The 19,076-nt window shown below is 40.6% G+C and overlaps 1 protein-coding gene across 2 annotated transcripts in view; it reads left to right on the top strand.

The window, feature by feature from the left end:
* EPB41L4B (erythrocyte membrane protein band 4.1 like 4B) overlaps positions 1-19,076 on the top strand; it is an 839,761-nt gene that overhangs the window by 411,421 nt on the left and 409,264 nt on the right. For both annotated transcript variants that reach the window (XM_082258285.1, XM_082258286.1), the window contains exon 14: positions 15,194-15,227. In XM_082258285.1, the coding sequence (XP_082114411.1) occupies positions 15,194-15,227 (34 nt within the window). The remainder of the gene's footprint in view (positions 1-15,193; positions 15,228-19,076) is intronic.

Below are 19,076 nucleotides of genomic sequence, written 5' to 3'. Positions count from 1 at the left end.
TTTTTTGGATGGATCTGATTGCTAACCCCTTAGATTCAGAGATCTTTGATCGGGGGTTTGTAGCATAATCTTTCTTTCTTTGAAAAAAGCATAAAAAAATGTGAAGAGTTTCTCCACCGTGACCATCATCTTTAAGACACTGGCAAAAAAACTGAGGTACTTCCTGTGTGGGAAGGGTTATATAGGCAGACTTCCTGTCTGATTGGCTGCAAGTGTGCATTCACCTAAAGGTGGCAATGAACCCTGTGTCCCGTGATGTACGATAAAGAAATCCCATTTTGGCAGCCTATTAGCAGATGTAGTCTTTCTGGTATGGAATGTAAATTTATTAAATCAAAAAGGGGTGTTTTTTTTTTTTGTTTTTTTTTTTCTATGCTCAATAAAACTTTGATTAAAAAAAAAAAAAAGGGGGTGGTTACTTCATCATCGTTACAGTTTTTAATGTTATTTAGAATTGTTTAGGTAAATAGGAAAGCAAAACTATACATTATCTGACTAATTGGGTATGACATTAAATAGCTACATAGCTAACCAGGTTTATAAATACTTTTGTCCAAGTTCAGCTGCTAACCACTTATTTTGGTCCAGAGGCCGATGAAATAAAATAGGCAGGCATAGTTCCCAATTTTGCCATAAAGGAGGAAACAAATCATTCCTGACTCTCCAAGGAAATTTAATCAAATGATGTAATATTTTTGTTTGAAATGACCACTTTGAATTTGATTAGTTGTAGGCAAATCATTAGACCTTTTTTAATATATACATTTTGCTATTACTACCGAATGCACCAAAGCATTCTGCAGCCTAATTAATCAAAATCTGCCCATATACTGGAACATAATTCAGCCTGTTTTTTTTTTATTTTTTTATTTATCAAGCTGAATGAAAAAAAAAGAAAAGAACTTTAAAATAACACGTTAAACTTAATAGCTCTGTGCAATGTTTTTTTTTTTTTTTTTTTTTTTACAGAGCAGCCCTGATCCCCCTCTTCTAGGGTCTCCTGCTGGTGGTCCTAGCTCCTCCCCCTTTTGAGTCACTGCCCCCCAAGCAAGCCACTTGTTAATGGGAGTACTCTTGCAGTTTCACTCAGGAGCTCTGCTGCCTATGTCCATTGATACAGACAGTGGAGTTTTGCCCTAACCCCGCTCCCTCATCATGGGATTTAATTGACAGCAGCAGGAGCCAACCTCTGGCTGCTATCAATCTGCCCTGTGAGGAGGGAGAGAGAGGCACTGCTCTCCTGCACAGTGTTGGATTGAGATCAGGCTCAGGTTAAGTATAAGAGGGGGGATATCCTGGACATAGTTGTTTTTTTTTTTTTTTTTTTTTTTTTTTTTTTACCTTTAATGCAGAGAATGCATTAAAGGTAAAAAAAAAAAAAAAAAACCCTTCTGTTTTTATAACCGCTTTAAGTTTTTGCCATTCATACAACTCTTGAGAAAAAATAATTTGCCTAATTATTGTTAACACCTTTTGGACATATGTAAAAATCATAAATGACTTGCCGCAAAGATGACAATTTGAGCATATCAAATTTGTCTAATCACATTTTTAAGCAAGGTTTTCCATTAAAGTTAACCTTTAACCACTTAAGCCCCGGAAGATTTTACCCCCTTCCTGACCAGGGGGTATTTTGCGATTCGGCACTGCGTGACTTTAACGGACAATTGCGCGGTCGTGCGACGCTGTACCTAAACGAATTTGACGTCCTTTTTTTTCCCACAAACAGAGATTTCTTTTGGTGGTATTTGATCACCTGTGCGATTTTTTGATCATGCGCTATAAACAAAAAAAGAGCGTAAATTTTGCAAAAATAGCAATATTTTTCACATTTTTTTATATGAAATTCCCCCCAAAAAAATGTAAAAATCAAAATTTTTTAACATTTTCGGCCAATTTGTTTTATGCTACATATGTTTGGTAAAAAAAATCGCAAAAAGCGTATTTTGATTGGTTTGCGCAAAAGTTATCACGTTTACTAACAAAGGGAAAGATTTTTGTCATTTTTGTTGTTTTTTTTTTTTAACGCGTAATGGCGGCGATCTGCGATTTTTTTTTTTTTTTTCGGGACTGCGACATTTGGGCAGACAGATCGGACCCTTGACTGACATTTTTGACACTTTTGGGGTTACCAGTGACATTTCTACAGTAATCAGTGCTATACATATGCATTGTTACTGTAAAATTACACTGGCAGTGAAGGGGTTAACTTAGATAACCCCTTAGATAACTTAGATGTACATAGATAACTTACATTTAAAACAGGATCGTAGCTCTCCGCAATCGCGGTGCAGGTAGAATGAAAACTTCTGGTCACGGCCGTAGACCGGAAGTGACGTCACTTGGCTTCTCCTGACGCGTTCACAAACCACCTTCCCATTACTGCATGTGACTAAATTCTTTCTTTGTAAAAGAACTCCAATTGCTTTTTTTTCTAAGATATCTTCTTCCTTCCTTTTGTTGTTCACTACTATGAAATTGTATTAATAGAATTTTTCGGATGAACAGCTGGACATCCTCGATCAATTTGAAGTATATGCAAACCCTCACCTTGTGAAATAACCCATTTAATTATAGAAATGAAAGACAAAACCTTTTTGGTATAGATTTAAAAAAATATTTTTTTCCCCGCTGTTTTCCTCCTTATGCAGCTGAGAACAGAGAGCTGGGAGAGGTGAAACAGCAGCACACTGGACTTCCTACTGAATGACTGTGCAGGGGGGTGGGGCGTCAGGACAGGTCTGATCATTGGTGGAGAGCACACTGAGTTTCCAGCACAGCCAGAGCACTAACCATGCTGTGCTCTCACGACTGGTGTGGTCGGTTTTTAATAGGAAAGCAGAGGGACTGGCAGAAACACCATGGATTTCACACTAAGGAAGCATTAAAAAAAAAAAAAAAAAAAAAAAAAAAGGGAACAGGATACTTTTTCATACAAGTACATGGTACAGCAGGCACATATCAGGAATATGAAATGTTTGGTTTACATACTATTACCACTTCCATACTGCTGGACCTCATATGACGTTGTGGGATTTCTGTGGAGATATCATTCAGGCATCATTCAGATATCTTTTTTTTTTTCTGACGGCAATTTTAAAGTGTGACATGTTGGGTATCTATTTACTGGGCGTAATATCTTTCACATTCTAAAAAAAAATTTGGGCTAATTTTAGTGTTTTTTTTTTTTTTTAAATTCATAAAAGTTTTTTTATCCAAAAAAATTGCGTTTGAAAAATTGCTGCGGAAATACCTGTAACATAAAAAATTGCAACGACCGCCATTTTATTCCCTAGGGTCTTTACTAAAGAATATACCAAATGTTTGGGGGTTCGTATTAATTTTCTGGCAAAAAAATATTTTTCATGTAGTAGAGGAATGCCAGAAATGGCCCGGTATGGAAGTGGTTAAATTTGGAAGACCAGCAATAAATTCTTGTTCCTGTGTATAATATAGTCCATAGTCCTATGACCGGGTAGCATAAAAATATTAAGGTGTTTATAAACCCAATATTTATTTATTTTTTTTTTTTAGGCTTACTTACATTTTTATTGTGTTCTGTTCCCCAGGGTACAAACAAAGTACATATGGTATTTTTGTCCTATCGTTCCAGGTGCTCTCTTAGACTAGCTGTGTGGTCAGACAAAGCACTCCTCTCCATATACATAAGCAGCTAGCAAAGAGATGGATGCTATGACAAATGGCACTTTTCTCTATCTCCAAGCACTTTCCTGCTTGTTTGGAGCCATTTTTCTAACAAGCCCCTTCCCCCTACATTCCTCGTGAGGTGCTTGTCTCTGGCAAGTGTTTGAAGACAGAGAAAAATGTCATCTGTCAAATCTGCAATCTCTTTGCTAGTTGTGTTGCCCAGTTGCCTTGAAGGGAGGGGAGTTGCCCAATTTGATCTCACAGCTAGCCTATAGCTGGCCATATACTGGTCAAAATGTGGCTGGTTCAGCAGAGACCAGCAGAATTTTGATCTTTTGACTGACTTCTGTTGAAGGGACTTGCATGAAAAGGTTTCCTCCTGGTTTTTGTGGATGTAGGAATCTGTTGGCTGAACAAAACCGGCTGGTTGAAAAGAAAAAAAAATGTGTATTGACAGCTTTAGACAGCACATAGGAAGAGAAGGTACAGTATTACATGTACTTTCTCCCCTGGGGAGTAGAACATCTTACTAAAAATTCTTCTTCAAAGAATAATTGCAGGTATCAGTATGTTATACATAGTTTCATTGGTCCAGCTTGAACCGATGTAACTATGGGCAGCACGGTGGCTAAGTGGTTAGCACTTCTACCTAGCAGCACTAGGGTCTTGGTTCAAATCCCAACCACAGAATTACCTGCCTGATGTTTGTATGTTCTGGCTGTGTGAGTTTCATCCAGGCATTGCAGTTTTCTCCCACACTCCAAAGACATGCTGGTGGGTTAATTGGCTCCTGTCTAAATTGGCCCTAGTAAGTATGAATGTGAGTTAGGGACCTTATATTGTAAGTTCCATGAGCACAGGGACTGATGTAAATGAACAATATATGTAAACCGCTGCATAAACTCATGGCGTTCTGCAAGTATCTGTAATAAATAATAAGAATAAATAATATACCTTACTGATGCCTATGGAAGCTGGAATTTACTAAAGTAGGCACAGCTACTTCAGTGATCTCAACTTGCTTCCAGGTCCTGTATTCAAAACGCATCAGTCTGGCCACTCAATACAGAGAATGTTCTTCACTTCCAGAATAAATGGAAACGGTTTACTGGAGGTGTGGAAAGGCGAGGTGTTGACATCCAAGCTTAGATCAATGCAGCTATGTATAACATACCTATGCCCAAAATTATTCTTTATCCTTTCTTTCATATTATGACCTGCATTGCTAGCAAATACCTGGCTGATCCTACCATTTGCCTACTTCCTTGCCTGTCTTCTACATTGGTACTGTATACGTGTTCTGGTAGCTGTTCACTTCAAATTATTTATTTTTTCTCTGGAAACAACCCAGCTTGCAGGGAGACTCAACATAAAAAGTAGAAACAGGGCGCCAGAGTAAAAACAACAACACTTTATTCCAATATCTACTTACATCTAAATAACTCCAACTGCAGGCAGAGGTGCTGTGCTATTGTGTGTGGTAAACAGGGTGGGCTGGAGGGCTGCTGAAGATGACAACTGGGGCTATTAGCATTAGCAAACTCCAAGGCTCTCACCACCGAGTGACCAATGATAAAATGGCCCGATAGGGAGACCACCGCTCACACAAGTCCAGACCCGCTGCATAAGAAAGCAGGAGGATGGCGGTGTCACAGGCTTTCACGCACCACAACTGGCTGCAGCAAGACAGGGCACACAAGCTGGGGAGGGGGCGGGCTGCAAATGGTTTCCCAAAGCAGCTTTCTATGGGGGCACGTGAAGAAGAGAAGGAGTGAAGATTGCTGGCAGGGGACCCCAGAAAAGAAGCTTTGGGACCGCTCTGTGTAATTCTATTGCCATGTTTATTTATCTTATAAAAAATTGGCCTTTTTCATGCCTCCTGTGAACCAGTTGGGTTCTCTGTCCAAAAATTCTACTTACCTTGAAAGATTGTCCCTTCTGAGTTTCTGTAGACATTGCTCTCATTTGTTGGGTCACTGTAGCGGTTGTTTTGTCTCTCAAATGTACAATGTACAGGTCTTTGCATTCCTTATTACACTGCACTGCCTATACCAATTTATTTTGCTTGTGTTTGGCTATTGGGCATTTGGATGTACAAGCCCCTGTCTCATTGTACTGCTGGGCTTGAAAGACAGGGATACGATGCTACAGGATGACTAAATTACTTGATATTTAATTTGTGTGTTCAGCTTCTTCCCTTTTTCACTGGTCTTGTGTTTTTGTTTGACCTTGTGGTTGTTTTAACAAAAGCCCAGTCTTTGTAGCCACAAGCTTTCAAAACACTCCTGAGGTCTGTTCTTGATTTGTATCAGTTTCTGATATAATGCTTTTCCTTGGAAATGTAATTCTATAGTGCTCCCTGATAGTGCCAAAGCTTACCAGCCTTCTGCACATTCCTTATTGGCAAGTGAGGCTGCCCACTATCATGATGGGGCAGTAAGAACGGGGGTGACCGAAAGTAATGAAAAGCTCCAACACTTCCCGAAAGTGTAGAAGCTACACTCACCGGCCACTTTTTTGGGTACGCCTTGCTAGTACTGGGTTGGGCCCCCTTTTGCCTTCTGAAATGCCTTCATTCTTCATGGCATAGATTTAACAAGGTTTTGGAAACATTCCTCTGAGATTTTTGTCCATATTGACATAAAAGCATCAGGCAGTTGCTGCATATTTGTCAGCTGCACATCCCTGATGCTAATCTCCCGTTCCACCACATTCCAAAGGTGCTCTATTGGATTGAGATCTGGTGACTGTGGAGGCAATTGCACTACAGTGAACTCATTGTCATGTTCAGGAAACCAGTTTGAGATGATTTGAGCATTGTGACATGGTGCATTATTCTCATGGAAGTAGCCATCAGAAGATGAATACACTGTAGTCATAAGGGGATGGACATGGTCATCAACAATACTCAGGTAGGCTGTGGTGTTTAAACGATGCTCAGTTGGTACTAAGGCCTAATGTGTGGCAAGAAAATATCCCCTACACTATTACACCACCATCCTGAACCTTTGATACAAGGCAGGATAGATCCATGCTTTCATGCTGTTTACGCTAAGTTCTGACACTACCATCTGAATGTCCAATTTTAGTGAGCCTTTGCAAATTGTAGCCTCCATTTCCTGTTCTTAGCTGACAGTAGTTGCACCCAGTGTGGTCTTCTGGTGCTGTAGCCCATCTGCTTCAAGGTTCAATGTGTTGTGCGTTCAAAGAGGGTATTCTGCATACCTAGGTTGTGACGAGTGATGATTTGAGTTATTTTTCCCTTTCTATCATCTCCATTCAGTCTGTCCATTTTCCTCTGACATCAACAAGGCATTTTCGTCCACACCACTGCCGCTTACTGGATATTTTTTCCTATCTGAAACATTCTCTGTAAACCCCTAGAGATGGTTGTGCATGAAAATCCTAGAAAATCAGCAGTTTTTGAAATACTCAGACCAGCCCATCTGGTACCAACAACCATTCCACAATTAAAGTCACTTTAATCCCTTTTCTTGCCCAATCTGATGCTCGGTTTGAACTACAGCAAGTCTTCTTTACCACGTCTAGATGCCTAAATTCATTGAGGAGTTGCAATGTGATTGGCTGATTAGAAATTTGTGTTACCAAGAAATTGAACAGGTGTACCTAATAAAGTGGCCGGCGAGGTATGTTTTATTTTTCCAGCATTTGGCCATTATGGCAAGGTTTTTTTAAAGCGGTTTACTTTATGACTGCAACAGTGTTTTTTCCCATGACCGTTCATCAGGTAATTCACAAATTAGACGCATCACAATGCTGACATGGAGCTGCTGTCTGCAGTATTTAGAACTCACAGGGCTGAAGTCATGATGATAAAATTATTAAAAAACAACCCTTTAGGATGGGTGTTCAAACTTTTCTAGCATTGCTGGCTGCATACTTGTTACGGGTCAGTCACTCTGGTTTGACCAGGATCACAGGATAATGAGCTTGTATATGAAAAAAATGTCAGCAGTGGCAACTGTCACTTTTCAGTCCTTCTACTGTAGGTTCTTTTAATATTCATTACTGCTTACTTTCATATTTATGACCTCTGCATTTGTACTTGTTTTGTAGCCCTGATGAACAGGGGAATGTGTTTTTCCCCCAAAATGTGTTGGATTTTTTCTGCTATGAATCAATTTTATTATTAAATGCTTTGGAATCCTGGGTGTTTGATACTGTCATTGAATGTTATGCATGTATATTCCCAAGTCTAGGTCCTTTTCCTATTCCCTATTCAAAATTATATGGAATGTTCTGCCCTCTGGTAATGAGACTAAAAACTTTTCAAGGAACCCTCGTAGTTAAATCTTTTAGAAGATTTATTGCAATTATAGCCTTATCCTTAAGCTAGCCATACACCAGTAGAATTTCAATAGAAACGTTTTTTGTTTTAAGAACAGTCATTTCAGTCATTTTCAAATTATGGTGTTTGTTTAGGAAAGTCCATTCACAACTAAACTAGAATGTTGTACTTTAGAATGACGTTCAATAGGTCATCAAATGTACTGATGAGAATTTTCATACTAATGTTCATACAAACATCTACTATTGTATATCCAGCTTTGGGTGACAGCCCAAAAGCTACATTTCTCGCTTGTTCATTGACAGACACAGCTCCTGATTCTGCTAAACCATTGGGTTATACTGCCCCCTACAGGAGTAGAAAACTAGGCAGGAAAAAGCTAGACTATGCCTATGGGCTGTCCCAGGGGGTATACACCCACACTCAGCTATAGGCACTCAATTTTACTCAAACTTGTTTACAGTTTCCTGGAAAGAAGGCAAGGTACATCCAATTCTAGACCTCAAGGCGCTAAACTGCTTTGTGTGGGTACAGAAGTTCCGAATGGGAGTCCATTGGCACAGTTTTGGCATCCCTATATCTGGGGGGTTTTCTTCCTTCTATCGACCTCAAGGACGCCTACCTTCACATTCCAATATGTGCCGGTCACCAGCGCTTCCTCCGCTTTGCCATGGGCGAGGAGCATTATCAGTTTTTGGCATTTACCTTTGGTCTCTACTTCGCTCTTTGGGTCTTCACAGGTGTTGACCCTGGTGCTAGCATCATTGCGTCAGCGGGGGATCACGGTACTGGGGTTCCTGAACGATCTTCTTCTGCGAGCAGAGTCTCCGACTGATCTGATGAACACCTTGGAAGATTGCTCTGCGATCTCTGAGGGAGTTCCGTTGGATTCTGAACCTTCAGAAGTCGTCTTTGGTTCCGTCCACAAAACTGGACTATCTGGGTGGATTCGGCCTCTAAATTGTAGGAGGCAATTCAGCTTCTGTTGTCCAGCAGACGGTCACCCCTCCGGGCTTGCTTGTGGGTGCTGAGCCTGATGGTGTTGTCCAGCAGACGATTATTCTCCCTGGGCTTGCTTTCAGGTGCTGGGCCTGATGGTGTCTACCTTCGAGGCGGTTCAGTTTTCACAATTCCACAGGACATCTCTGCAAAAAGAGATTCTGTTGACACAGGACAAGAATCCAGTCTGTAGAGGTGGCTTCGTTCTCTGGCAAATTTGACAGGGAAATCCTTCTCCCCCTGTACTGGGCGGTTGTCGCCACGGATTCCAGACTGTCCGGGTGGGGAGGCGTCCTCGGCACAGCTTGTGCTAAAGGGGTTTGGACTCTAGAAGATTCGATAATGCCGATCAATGTACTGGAACTCCAAGCGATCAGACTTTGAATTCGTATTGTCCAAAGATCCAGACAATCGGACAATGCCATGGCCGTGGCCTATGTCAATCACCATGGGGGCACAAGAAGTGGTTAGTCGTTGATGCTCCTTGGAGAGTTCCACTCAGGGAAGATTTGCTGTCTAAAGGGCCAATTTTCCATCCTGCTTTACAGTCGCTGGTTTTAACAGACTGTCTGTTGAAAACCAGGTGCTAAAGGATAGAGGTTTGTCTGAATCGGTGATTCCTACATTGTTAAAGGTTTAAAATCTACCTCTAGGAAGATCTACCATCGTACTTGGAAGACGTACGTCACGTGGTGAGTGTTTCGGGGTTCTCCCTCGCTCCTATTTTCAGTGGTTTGGATCTTGACTTTCCTCCAACTGGGGGTTGAGCAGCGCCTGGCCTTGAGTACCATCAAAGGCCAGGTTTCAGCCTTGGCAGTTTTCTTTCAACATCCGTTGGCCACTAATTCCTTGGTGCATACCTTTATCCAGGGAGCTCAACACTTGGTTCCTTCAGTGCGGTCTCGATTACCGCCGTGGGTCCTCAAATTAATGTTGTCCGTTATCCAGGAATCTCCTTTCGAAAATATAGGGAGGTTGCCCTACTTACATTGCAGGTGGCCTTTTTGGTGGCCTTTTCTTCTGCGTGCAGGGTGCCGGACAAGCGTTGTCTTGTCGTTCACCTTACCTGTTGGCTTACAGAGCTAAGGTGGTTCTTCATTCCTGTCCGTTTCTTCCAAAGATGGTCTCTGAATTCCATTTGAATGAAGACATTTGCTGCCCCCTCCCCCCATGTCCCAGGCCTAAACATCCTAAGGAAATTGCTCTGCATTTCCTGGATGTGGTTTGGGCAATCAGGGTGTACCTGGCAGCTACGGAGTCTTTTAGGAAGTCAGACTCACTGTTTATACTCACGGTTGGACCTCAAAGGGTTTGCTGCTTCTGCTGAAACCATTTCCAGATGGATCAGACAGACAATTCAGGCCTATTCAATTAGTGGTCAGGTTCCTCCTTTTCCTGTTAAGGCACACTCTACTAGGGCGCTCAGTGCCTCCTGGGCCTTTCGTCATCAGTGATGCATCAGTGATGCAGGTTTACAAGGGAGCCAGCTGGTCGTCTGTGCACACTTTTACAAAGTTTTATAAAGTGGGTGTGTTGGCATCTGCGGATGCTTCTTTTGGTTGCAAGGTTTTGCAGGCTGCTGGTAGAGGACCTGGTCCTCTTTTTGAGGGTGTATTATTTTTTTCAGGTGAGCTCCAGTTGTTATGGTTGAGCTCCAGGTTACCTGGTTGACTATGGTTAGCCTTGGGAATTTTTTTCTGATGTTTTTCCCACCCCTCATGTTTGAAACTGCTTTGAGACGTCCCAATGGTTAAGAAGAATCAGGAGTGGTTTCCGTCAATGAATGAAAGTGAAAATGGGATTTTTGACTTACCGTAAAATCCATTTTTCTGATGATCATTGACAGACACAGAACCCACCCCTCTGTGGAGTTGGTTTTCTTCTGACACTGCTTGTAACACAACTAAATGCCTTTAGCTGAGTGTGGGTGTATCGCCCCTAGGACTGCCCATAGGCGTAGTCAAGCTTTTTCCTGCCTAGTGTCCTACTCCTGTAGGGGGCAGTATAACCCAATCAATGGTTAAGAAGAATCAGGAGCTGTGTCCGTCAATGAACATCAGAGAAATAGATTTTACGGTAAGTCAAAAATCACTTTTTTTTTTTTTTTAAACACAAGTACGTAGCGGTGGCTGCTATATTACTATATATTCAGATTCTATTTAGGGTTACTATAAATAACCACTCTGATAGGAAAGTGTTACTTAATACTTTGTTATAAGAAGAAACAATATGGAATGTGGGACTTTAGCAGTACTCGACAAAAAATGTTTAGGAAAAAACATCACATTTTAAATATTTAAGAATTTTTGCTTTATTTTCATATAATTTCCTAAAACCACAATTGCATCCAAAAAGTTATTTTTGTCTCGACAGAGATGTAAATAAACATATTATTGCACTTCAATTTCCGACCGGTTTCGCCAAATTAGCTTCTTCAGGGAAATGAAGATGTAGAATGTATGATTACTGAAGAGAGAAACATACATATGAGATAATTTCACATTTTATACATTACATAGTGGTGTGTTACAAATCCATTAATACATAAATCAGAAAGTAATTCAATGCAGGAAAAAGGTAGGGGAACCGATACCTGAAGCATGGAGTCCAATTTTATTGTAGAGCAGGCTGTGAGATGTGATGCGGGCTTAATTCCAAAACCCAGCAAAACCAAGCAAGAAGATGGCCCCACCTGCTGGGTCTCCCGCAGAGGGGACTTTCAGCCCCAAAAGGACAAATTAGAACTGCCTAAAAAACCTGTCAAAAATATGGGCAATTGTGGGTATTTATTAAAAAAGAATAGCGCGCAAATGCAAAAGAAATAACTACCAAATCTGAAGACAATCCATAAATAAAAATGGGGGTTTGGTCCCACCATATGGCCATATCGTGCTCAAGCCCACTACTGCGTCAAAGTACCCCATTATCAGTGGGTCCTACACTATCCATGAAAAAGAGATGAATCCAGCCTTTCTAACCCTTGGAGATAATACTCCTTGCTGGGAAGGATGTGCAAATGCACTACAGGGGACTCCTCCTATATCCACTTGATGGTGGACACTGATTGAGTACAGGTGTGTGTGGGGGGGTGGGGAGGGTTGCTCAACCTCGATAGTCTGGTCAGACCGAATACATAATAAACAGGCAAAAAATTTGGGGAGCATACCCATGTATTTCTAAAGCTGCTGCAGCTATGAACCAAAAGACATATATATTAAAAAAGAATAGCGCGCAAATGCAAAAGAAATAACTACCAAATCTGAAGACAATCCATAAATAAAAATGGGGGTTTGGTCCCACCGTTGTGGGTATTTATGAGTATACAAACCTATTTTTCAACAAAATATAAAAGAAAGGAAAAGCGTATTTATTTACAGGACCATTATACTTGCACATATAACCAATGTATCCCATATACCTAACGCTCCACAGGTGTCTCAAATGTCAGAGCTTGTAAAGATGAGCCTTAAAAAAAAAAAGTCCACTATACCAATGACAATGAAAAAACTGCCATAAAAGTATGGACATAAATATATGTGGATAAGGTGTAAAAACCACAAAGCCCAAATAGGAACGAATGTTAGCCTATGGAGACAAGTATAGAGACATTTTGAGTTAGGCATTCATAGAGCCCCCAATGATCCATAGAGAAGACAAAGAACAATCCACGGAGCCCATGAGAACCTTTACCTTTAACATTCAGAGATCAAGCACCGGCGCGGAGGGAGTGTATGGAGGCACTGAAAACAGACTGACTGGAGCTCCAATGTATACCCCCTCCACCCGCCCACGTAATGACGTCAGAGCGGGATGCGGACGTAAAGCTTGAAGGTCAAGACATGCGCACCAAAGTTCCCTTAAGAGCCTGTCGCAATGTTAATGCTTCCACCCAGTTGGGGCAGAAACGCCCAGCAAGGGGGAGAGGGCCGCCCACACTCCGCACCAAAGAGGATGCAGAGACAGATGAACCATATATATGGGGCAAAACATCGGAATTCACGGAGGCGAGTGAAGATCCCACAAGAAGAGGCGGCGTCTGAGATATAGTCCAGTCCAAATAAGGAGGATAAACCTCCAAAATTAAGAGCAGGACAACTCAGAACGCATCGGACGTCCATACGGCGGGTTTCAACAAATGTCACTGGAAAAGAAGCTGAGCTCAGGAACAGAGCCCCAAATATATGAATGAATGTGTAGTGATTGCACACTAAGGGTGAAAAATAAAACTCTGCATTGAAATAGTACCGGTTAATGCAATCAAAAGTGACAAACAATTGTTTTGTAATTGTTTGTCATTTTTTATGAGGTCCCCACGCCCGAGGCGTTCTGAGTTGTCCTGCTCTTAATTTGGAGGTTTATCCTCCTTATTTGAACTGGACTATATCTGACGCCGCCTTTCCTTGTGGGATCTTCACTTGCCTCCGTGGATTCCCATGCCTCTTTGGCGAGGAGTGTGGGTGACCCTCTCCCCCTTGCTGGGCGTTCCCGCGCCAACTGGGTGGAAGCATTAACATCGCGGCAGGCTCTCAAGGGAACTTTGGTGCGCATGTGCGGACCTTCAAGCTTTACGTTCGCATCCCGCTCTGAAGTCATTACATGGGCGGGGTGGAGAGGGTATATATTGGAGCTCCAGTCAGTCTGTCTTCAGTGTCTCCATACACTCCCTGCGTGGCGGTGCTTGATCTCTGAATGTTAAAGGTAATGGTTCTCCTTATGTGCTCTATGGATTGTTCTTTGTCTTCTCTATGCATCATTGCGGGCTCTATGAATGCCTAACTCAAAATGTCTCTATAGGCTAACATTCGTTCCTATTTGGGCTTTGTGGTTTTTACACCTTATCCACATATATTTCTGTCCATACTTTTTATAGCAATTTTTTTATTGTCACTGGTATAGTGGACTTTTTTTCTAAGGCTCATCTGTACAAGCTCTGACATTTGAGACATCTGTGGCACGTTAGGTATATGGGATACATTGGTTATATATGTAAGTATAATGGTACTGTGAATAACATATACTCTTTTCCTTTCTTTTATATTTTGTTGAAAAATAGGTTTATATACTCAAAAATACCCACAATTGCCCATTATTTTGACAGGTTTTTTAGGCAGTTCTAATTTGTCCTTTTGGGGCTGAATATCCCCTCTGCGGGAGACCCAGCAGGTGGGGTCATGTTGTTGCTTGGTTTTGCTGGGTTTTGGAGTTAAGCCCGCATCACATCTCACAGCCTGCTCTACAATAAAATGGGACTCCATGCTTCAGGTATGGGTTCCCCTACCTTTTTCCTGCATTGAATTACTTTCTGATTTATGTATTAATGATTTGTAACACACCACTATGTAATGTATAAAATATGAAATTATCTCATATGTATGTTTCTCTCTTCAGTAATCATACATTATACGTCTTAATTTCCCTGAAGAAGCTAATTTGGCGAAACTGGTCAGAAATTGAAGTACAATAAAATGTATATTTACTTTATAATAACTTTTTTGATCTGTAATTGTGGTTTTATGAAATTATATGAAGATAAATCAAAAAACTTTTTTTATATAAAATGTGATGTTTTTTCCTAAAAAAACTTTTTGTCGAGTACCGCTAAAGTCCCACATTTTTTTTTTTTTCCTCCTTGTATATTTATAGGGATGTTGGTACTCCTAATCTTATTTCTTCCTTGGTTCCACCCACTATTCTTTATTAATTAATACTTTGTTAGCTTAGCATAAGTCCTGGCACAATAGGAGTCAGACTAAGAGAGTGCAAGAATAGCAGTAATAGAAAATCCAGGGCAATGCACTGTACACCCAATAAGGTATAATCAGTGTGCTGCTCCTTAATTGTCTTTTAGAAAGCTGGGGGTTAGGAGCTTAACAAGAAAGCAGAAGATCAGCATCAATTTCACCTACGGTCCTAATAAGTGAGCACCGTTATCAGTTTGCAGAGGGGAAAAAGGATGCTGACCTGTGTACTAAGAGCAATAACGGGAAGTTAAAAAGTATATATGGGACATAATATTAAGATGTTAAGATTCTGATATATATTTTTTTTCTGAAGGTGCCCTTTAAAATGTCATTATTTTTTTAAATTCTAAACTGCATTATGTTTTTTCCCTTCCTTTGTGTAGTCCAATGTAGTGCATAAATATTTAATATCGTATGTAGTATACAGCTTTTTCTAGTAATTATTTCCAGATTTTTGTAGTAATTATTCCACTGATGTAATTTTTCTGTCTTGCAGTACTAAAACTACACCAGAAATGCAAAATGATCAGGTAAATGTATTAAATATATTGAATATGTATGTATGCAAGTTGGACAATTCAATTTTTTAATAGTAAATTACAGGTGCATCTCAAAAAATATCATCAAAAAGTAAATTTAGGCAATTCAATACAAAAAGTGAAACTCCTATATTGTATTTAGATGCGTTACACGCAGCGGGATGTATTTCAAGCATTTCTTTTTATTTTGATGATTATGGCTTACAGCTAGTTAAACCCCAAAATTCAGTATCTCTGAAAATTTAGAATATTGCGAAAAAGTTTAAAATTGTAGACTCATGGTGTCACACTCTGATCAGCTAATTAACTCAAAACCTGACCTTTAAATGGTCAGTCAGTCTGGTTCAGTAGCTTACACAATCATGAGGAAGACTGCTGACTTGACAGTTGTCCAGCAGACGGTCATTGACACCCTCCACAAGGAGGGAATTCACAAAAGGTCATTGCTAAAGAAGCTGGCTGTTCACAGTGTGCTGTCTCCAAGCATATTTATTGGGAAGTTGAGTGGAAGGAAAATGTGTGGTAGAAAAGGGTGCACAAGCAACAGGAATAACCGCAGTCTTGAGAGGATTGTGAAGCAAAGAACATTCAACAATTTTGGGGGAGATTGACAAGTGGACTACTGATCGTGTCAGTGCATTAAAAGCCAATACACGCAGAAGAATCCAGGACATGGGCTGCAACTGTCACATTCCTTGTGTTAAGCTACTCCTGAACCAGAACAACGTTAGAAGTATCTTACCTGGGCTAAGGGGAAAAAGGACTGCACTGTTGCTCAGTGGTCCAAAGTCCTCTTTTGGGACGTAAGTATATTTTGCGTTTCATTTGGAAATCAAGGTCCGAGTCTGGAGCAAGAGTGGAAAGACACCGAATCCAAGTTTTGTGAGGTCCAGTGTAAAGTTTTTACAGTCAGTGATGATTTGGGAAGCCATCTCATCTGCTGGTGTTGGTCCACTGTGTTTTATCAAGTCCAAAGTCAGTGCAGCCCTCTACCAGGAAATTCTACGGCACTTCATAGTTCATACTTCCCTCTGCTGACCAGCTTTATGGAGATGCTGATTTCATTTTCCAGCAGGATTTGGCACCTGCCCATACTGCCAAAAGTACCAATACCTGGTTTAATGATCAGGGTATCACTGTGCTTGATTGGCCAGCAAACTCGTCTGGCCTAAACCCCATAGAGAATCTGTAGGGTATTGTCAAGAGAAAGATGAGACATCAGACCCAACAATGCAGGTGAGTTGAAGGCCGCTATTAAAGCAACCTGGGCTTCCTGAGATAACTGCATTTTGGGTTTTTGCTAGCTGTAAGCCATACTCCTTAAAATTAAAAGAAAGAAATTCTTAAAATATATCACTCTGAGATGCACCTGAATAGCCTGTATGTTATTTTTACACTTCAGCATTATGGAATAATGTCCCAAAGAAACCCATTTTCAGTTCGGGATGTAACACTATAACAAATGTATATACCATGGGTTGGATTTCTTACTTTAAAAATTACTTAAAGTGGAAGTAAAGGCAAAACCTAACTAACTCTAAACATACTCCCACGCACATTCTAAGCCTAATCTATCTAGCACTGTAAATGAAAAGATTGCTATATTTACCTATTTTGCAACTGCTCCAGTCCAGTACGGTCCCAAACTAAGCAGTCCGCGGTGGCTTCAATGTGTAAGAGAAGCAGTCGACAACAGAAGCCTTATGGGAAGTCTGTGGGTTATGTCACTTCTCATCCATTTCACAGCAGATGTTGGCTTTCTCCTGCACACAGAAGGCACACCTGGAGATTGGCTTCAAAATACAGAAGTATAGCGATCTTTTCTTTACAAGGCTTACAATGTGGGTGGGAGTAGTTTTAAAGTTAGGTTTTGCCTTTACTGTATACTTCACTGTCACTTTTAGTAGTTTGTTTGCACCAAGCTGGCCCAAACTATTTCCTACCCTAACTGGTGCACCTGCTGGGCTTGCTGTATAAACTGTATGTAGCCTCAGCTACATACAGTATACAACCTTGTGTTTTGGCTGTGGGACATGAACATCCTGTTCCACACCTGAAACAAAATAATCGGGCTAAGGGACACTCAGCTATTCATAGAAAAATGTGTCTGAATACAAAGCTTCCTCTAATTTGCTGAGTTAGCGATCATGATGTCAGCCGCCCGCCTCAGCCATTCAGAAGAAGCTAATATTCATTCAGATAATACAAAGTTGCCTATTAATGGCTGAGTGCCACTCCATTTGACTCAATTTTGTTCCAGGTATGGAACAGGATGTTCACATTCCACAGCCAAAACACAAGACTGTATACTGTATGTAATATCCAAAAAAACAGGTTTGGGTGTAAGGGTAATTATATTTAGCCTGATCAACTAAAGTGTTGTAAAATGTACCTGTTTATTTCAGACATCAATTTACATTAAGAAGCAGCTCTGCTTTTGCCAATTCCCGTGCATATGATTGGATGTTTAACCAGATAAAGAAAAGTAGGGGTGTGCCAGTCACCTAGCATCAGATCTTTTACGTTCTCCTCTATATCCTAAAGTAGTGTTTTTATTAAGCTTCAGCCATTTTCATATTTGATATTACTTTTTAGAAAGGCTGCTATTTAGAATACGTGATCATTGTTGCTTTTGATAGCTGCAACTAACTACAATATTTCAGTTGACGTTTACATGTTAACTGCTTGTGGACTGCCCCACGTACATTTACTGGGGCAGGGCGGCCGCTCTGTGCCAGATCACATACCAGATCACTGGGTTTCTGCTAAGCAGGAACACAAATCTTTGCCTTTGCCTAATCAAAGCACCTCCCCCACAGTTAGTAAGCACAACTTACATTTAATTCTTTGATTCCCCCTGAGGTTAATCCCTTTCAAGCCAGTGCCATTAGTACAGTGACAGTGCATATTTCTTAGCACTGATCACTGTATTAGTGTCACTGGTACCCAAAAAGTGTCACTTAGTGTCGGATTTGTCCTCCGGAGTATCGCAGTCCCGTTAGAAGTTGCTAATCGCCATCATTACTAGTAAAAAAATAAATAATATTCCATAGTATAACTTTTGTGCTAACCAATCAATATACACTTATTGGAATTTTTTTTACCAAAAATATGTAGCAGAAATTAGATTTTTTTACATTTTTTTCTATTGAGTATGTTTTATAGCAGAAAGTAAAAAATGTTTTGTTTTTTTCAAAATTGTCAGTCCTTTTTTTTTGGTTCATAGAACAAAACAAAACAAAAAAACGCAGAGGTGATCAAATACCACTAAAAGAAAACCTGATTTGTGGGGGGAAAAGACAAAAATTTTAACTGGGTACAGTTTTGCACGACTGCGCAATTTTTCAGTTAAAGTAATGCAGCGCCGTATCGCAAAACATGGCCTGGTCATGAAGGGCTTCCTGAGCTGAAGTGGTTAAGAAGCACTGATGCTTAAACTCTTCCACTGAGTCCAGAACATTTCCGGATAAGACAGAACCTTTGGAGTCAGGCTGCCCATGCTCAGTTTGGGGTGTATTGCTAGAGGGTTTTTTTTTTTTTTCTCGGCAGAGTGCAAGTGATGAGCACAGGGCCAATCAGTACGGTCTAGAGAGAGGGTCAGGCATCCTGGATTCTGATAGGGCAGCTCAGTGCAGCATGAAAACTCCTACAAGCTTTACCAGGAACTTATAGAAATCACAAGGCTGCTATATACTGCTGATGAAAAAAGGTATATAGCAGTTAATATTTACTAAAATAGTTGCATTTCCATGTTCTGTGTACTGTGGTAGACCAGATATTGTGAATGCAGAGTCCTGGGTTTAGTAACACTTTAAACACTTTTTTTTTTTTTTAGCTGAC

The sequence above is a fragment of the Pelophylax lessonae genome (genome assembly GCF_965119305.1).
Source record: "Pelophylax lessonae genome assembly, chromosome: 5".
NCBI lineage: Eukaryota > Metazoa > Chordata > Amphibia > Anura > Ranidae > Pelophylax > Pelophylax lessonae.
The sequence above is the reverse complement of the archived record's forward strand: the minus strand, read 5'-3'. Positions and strand labels throughout refer to the sequence as shown.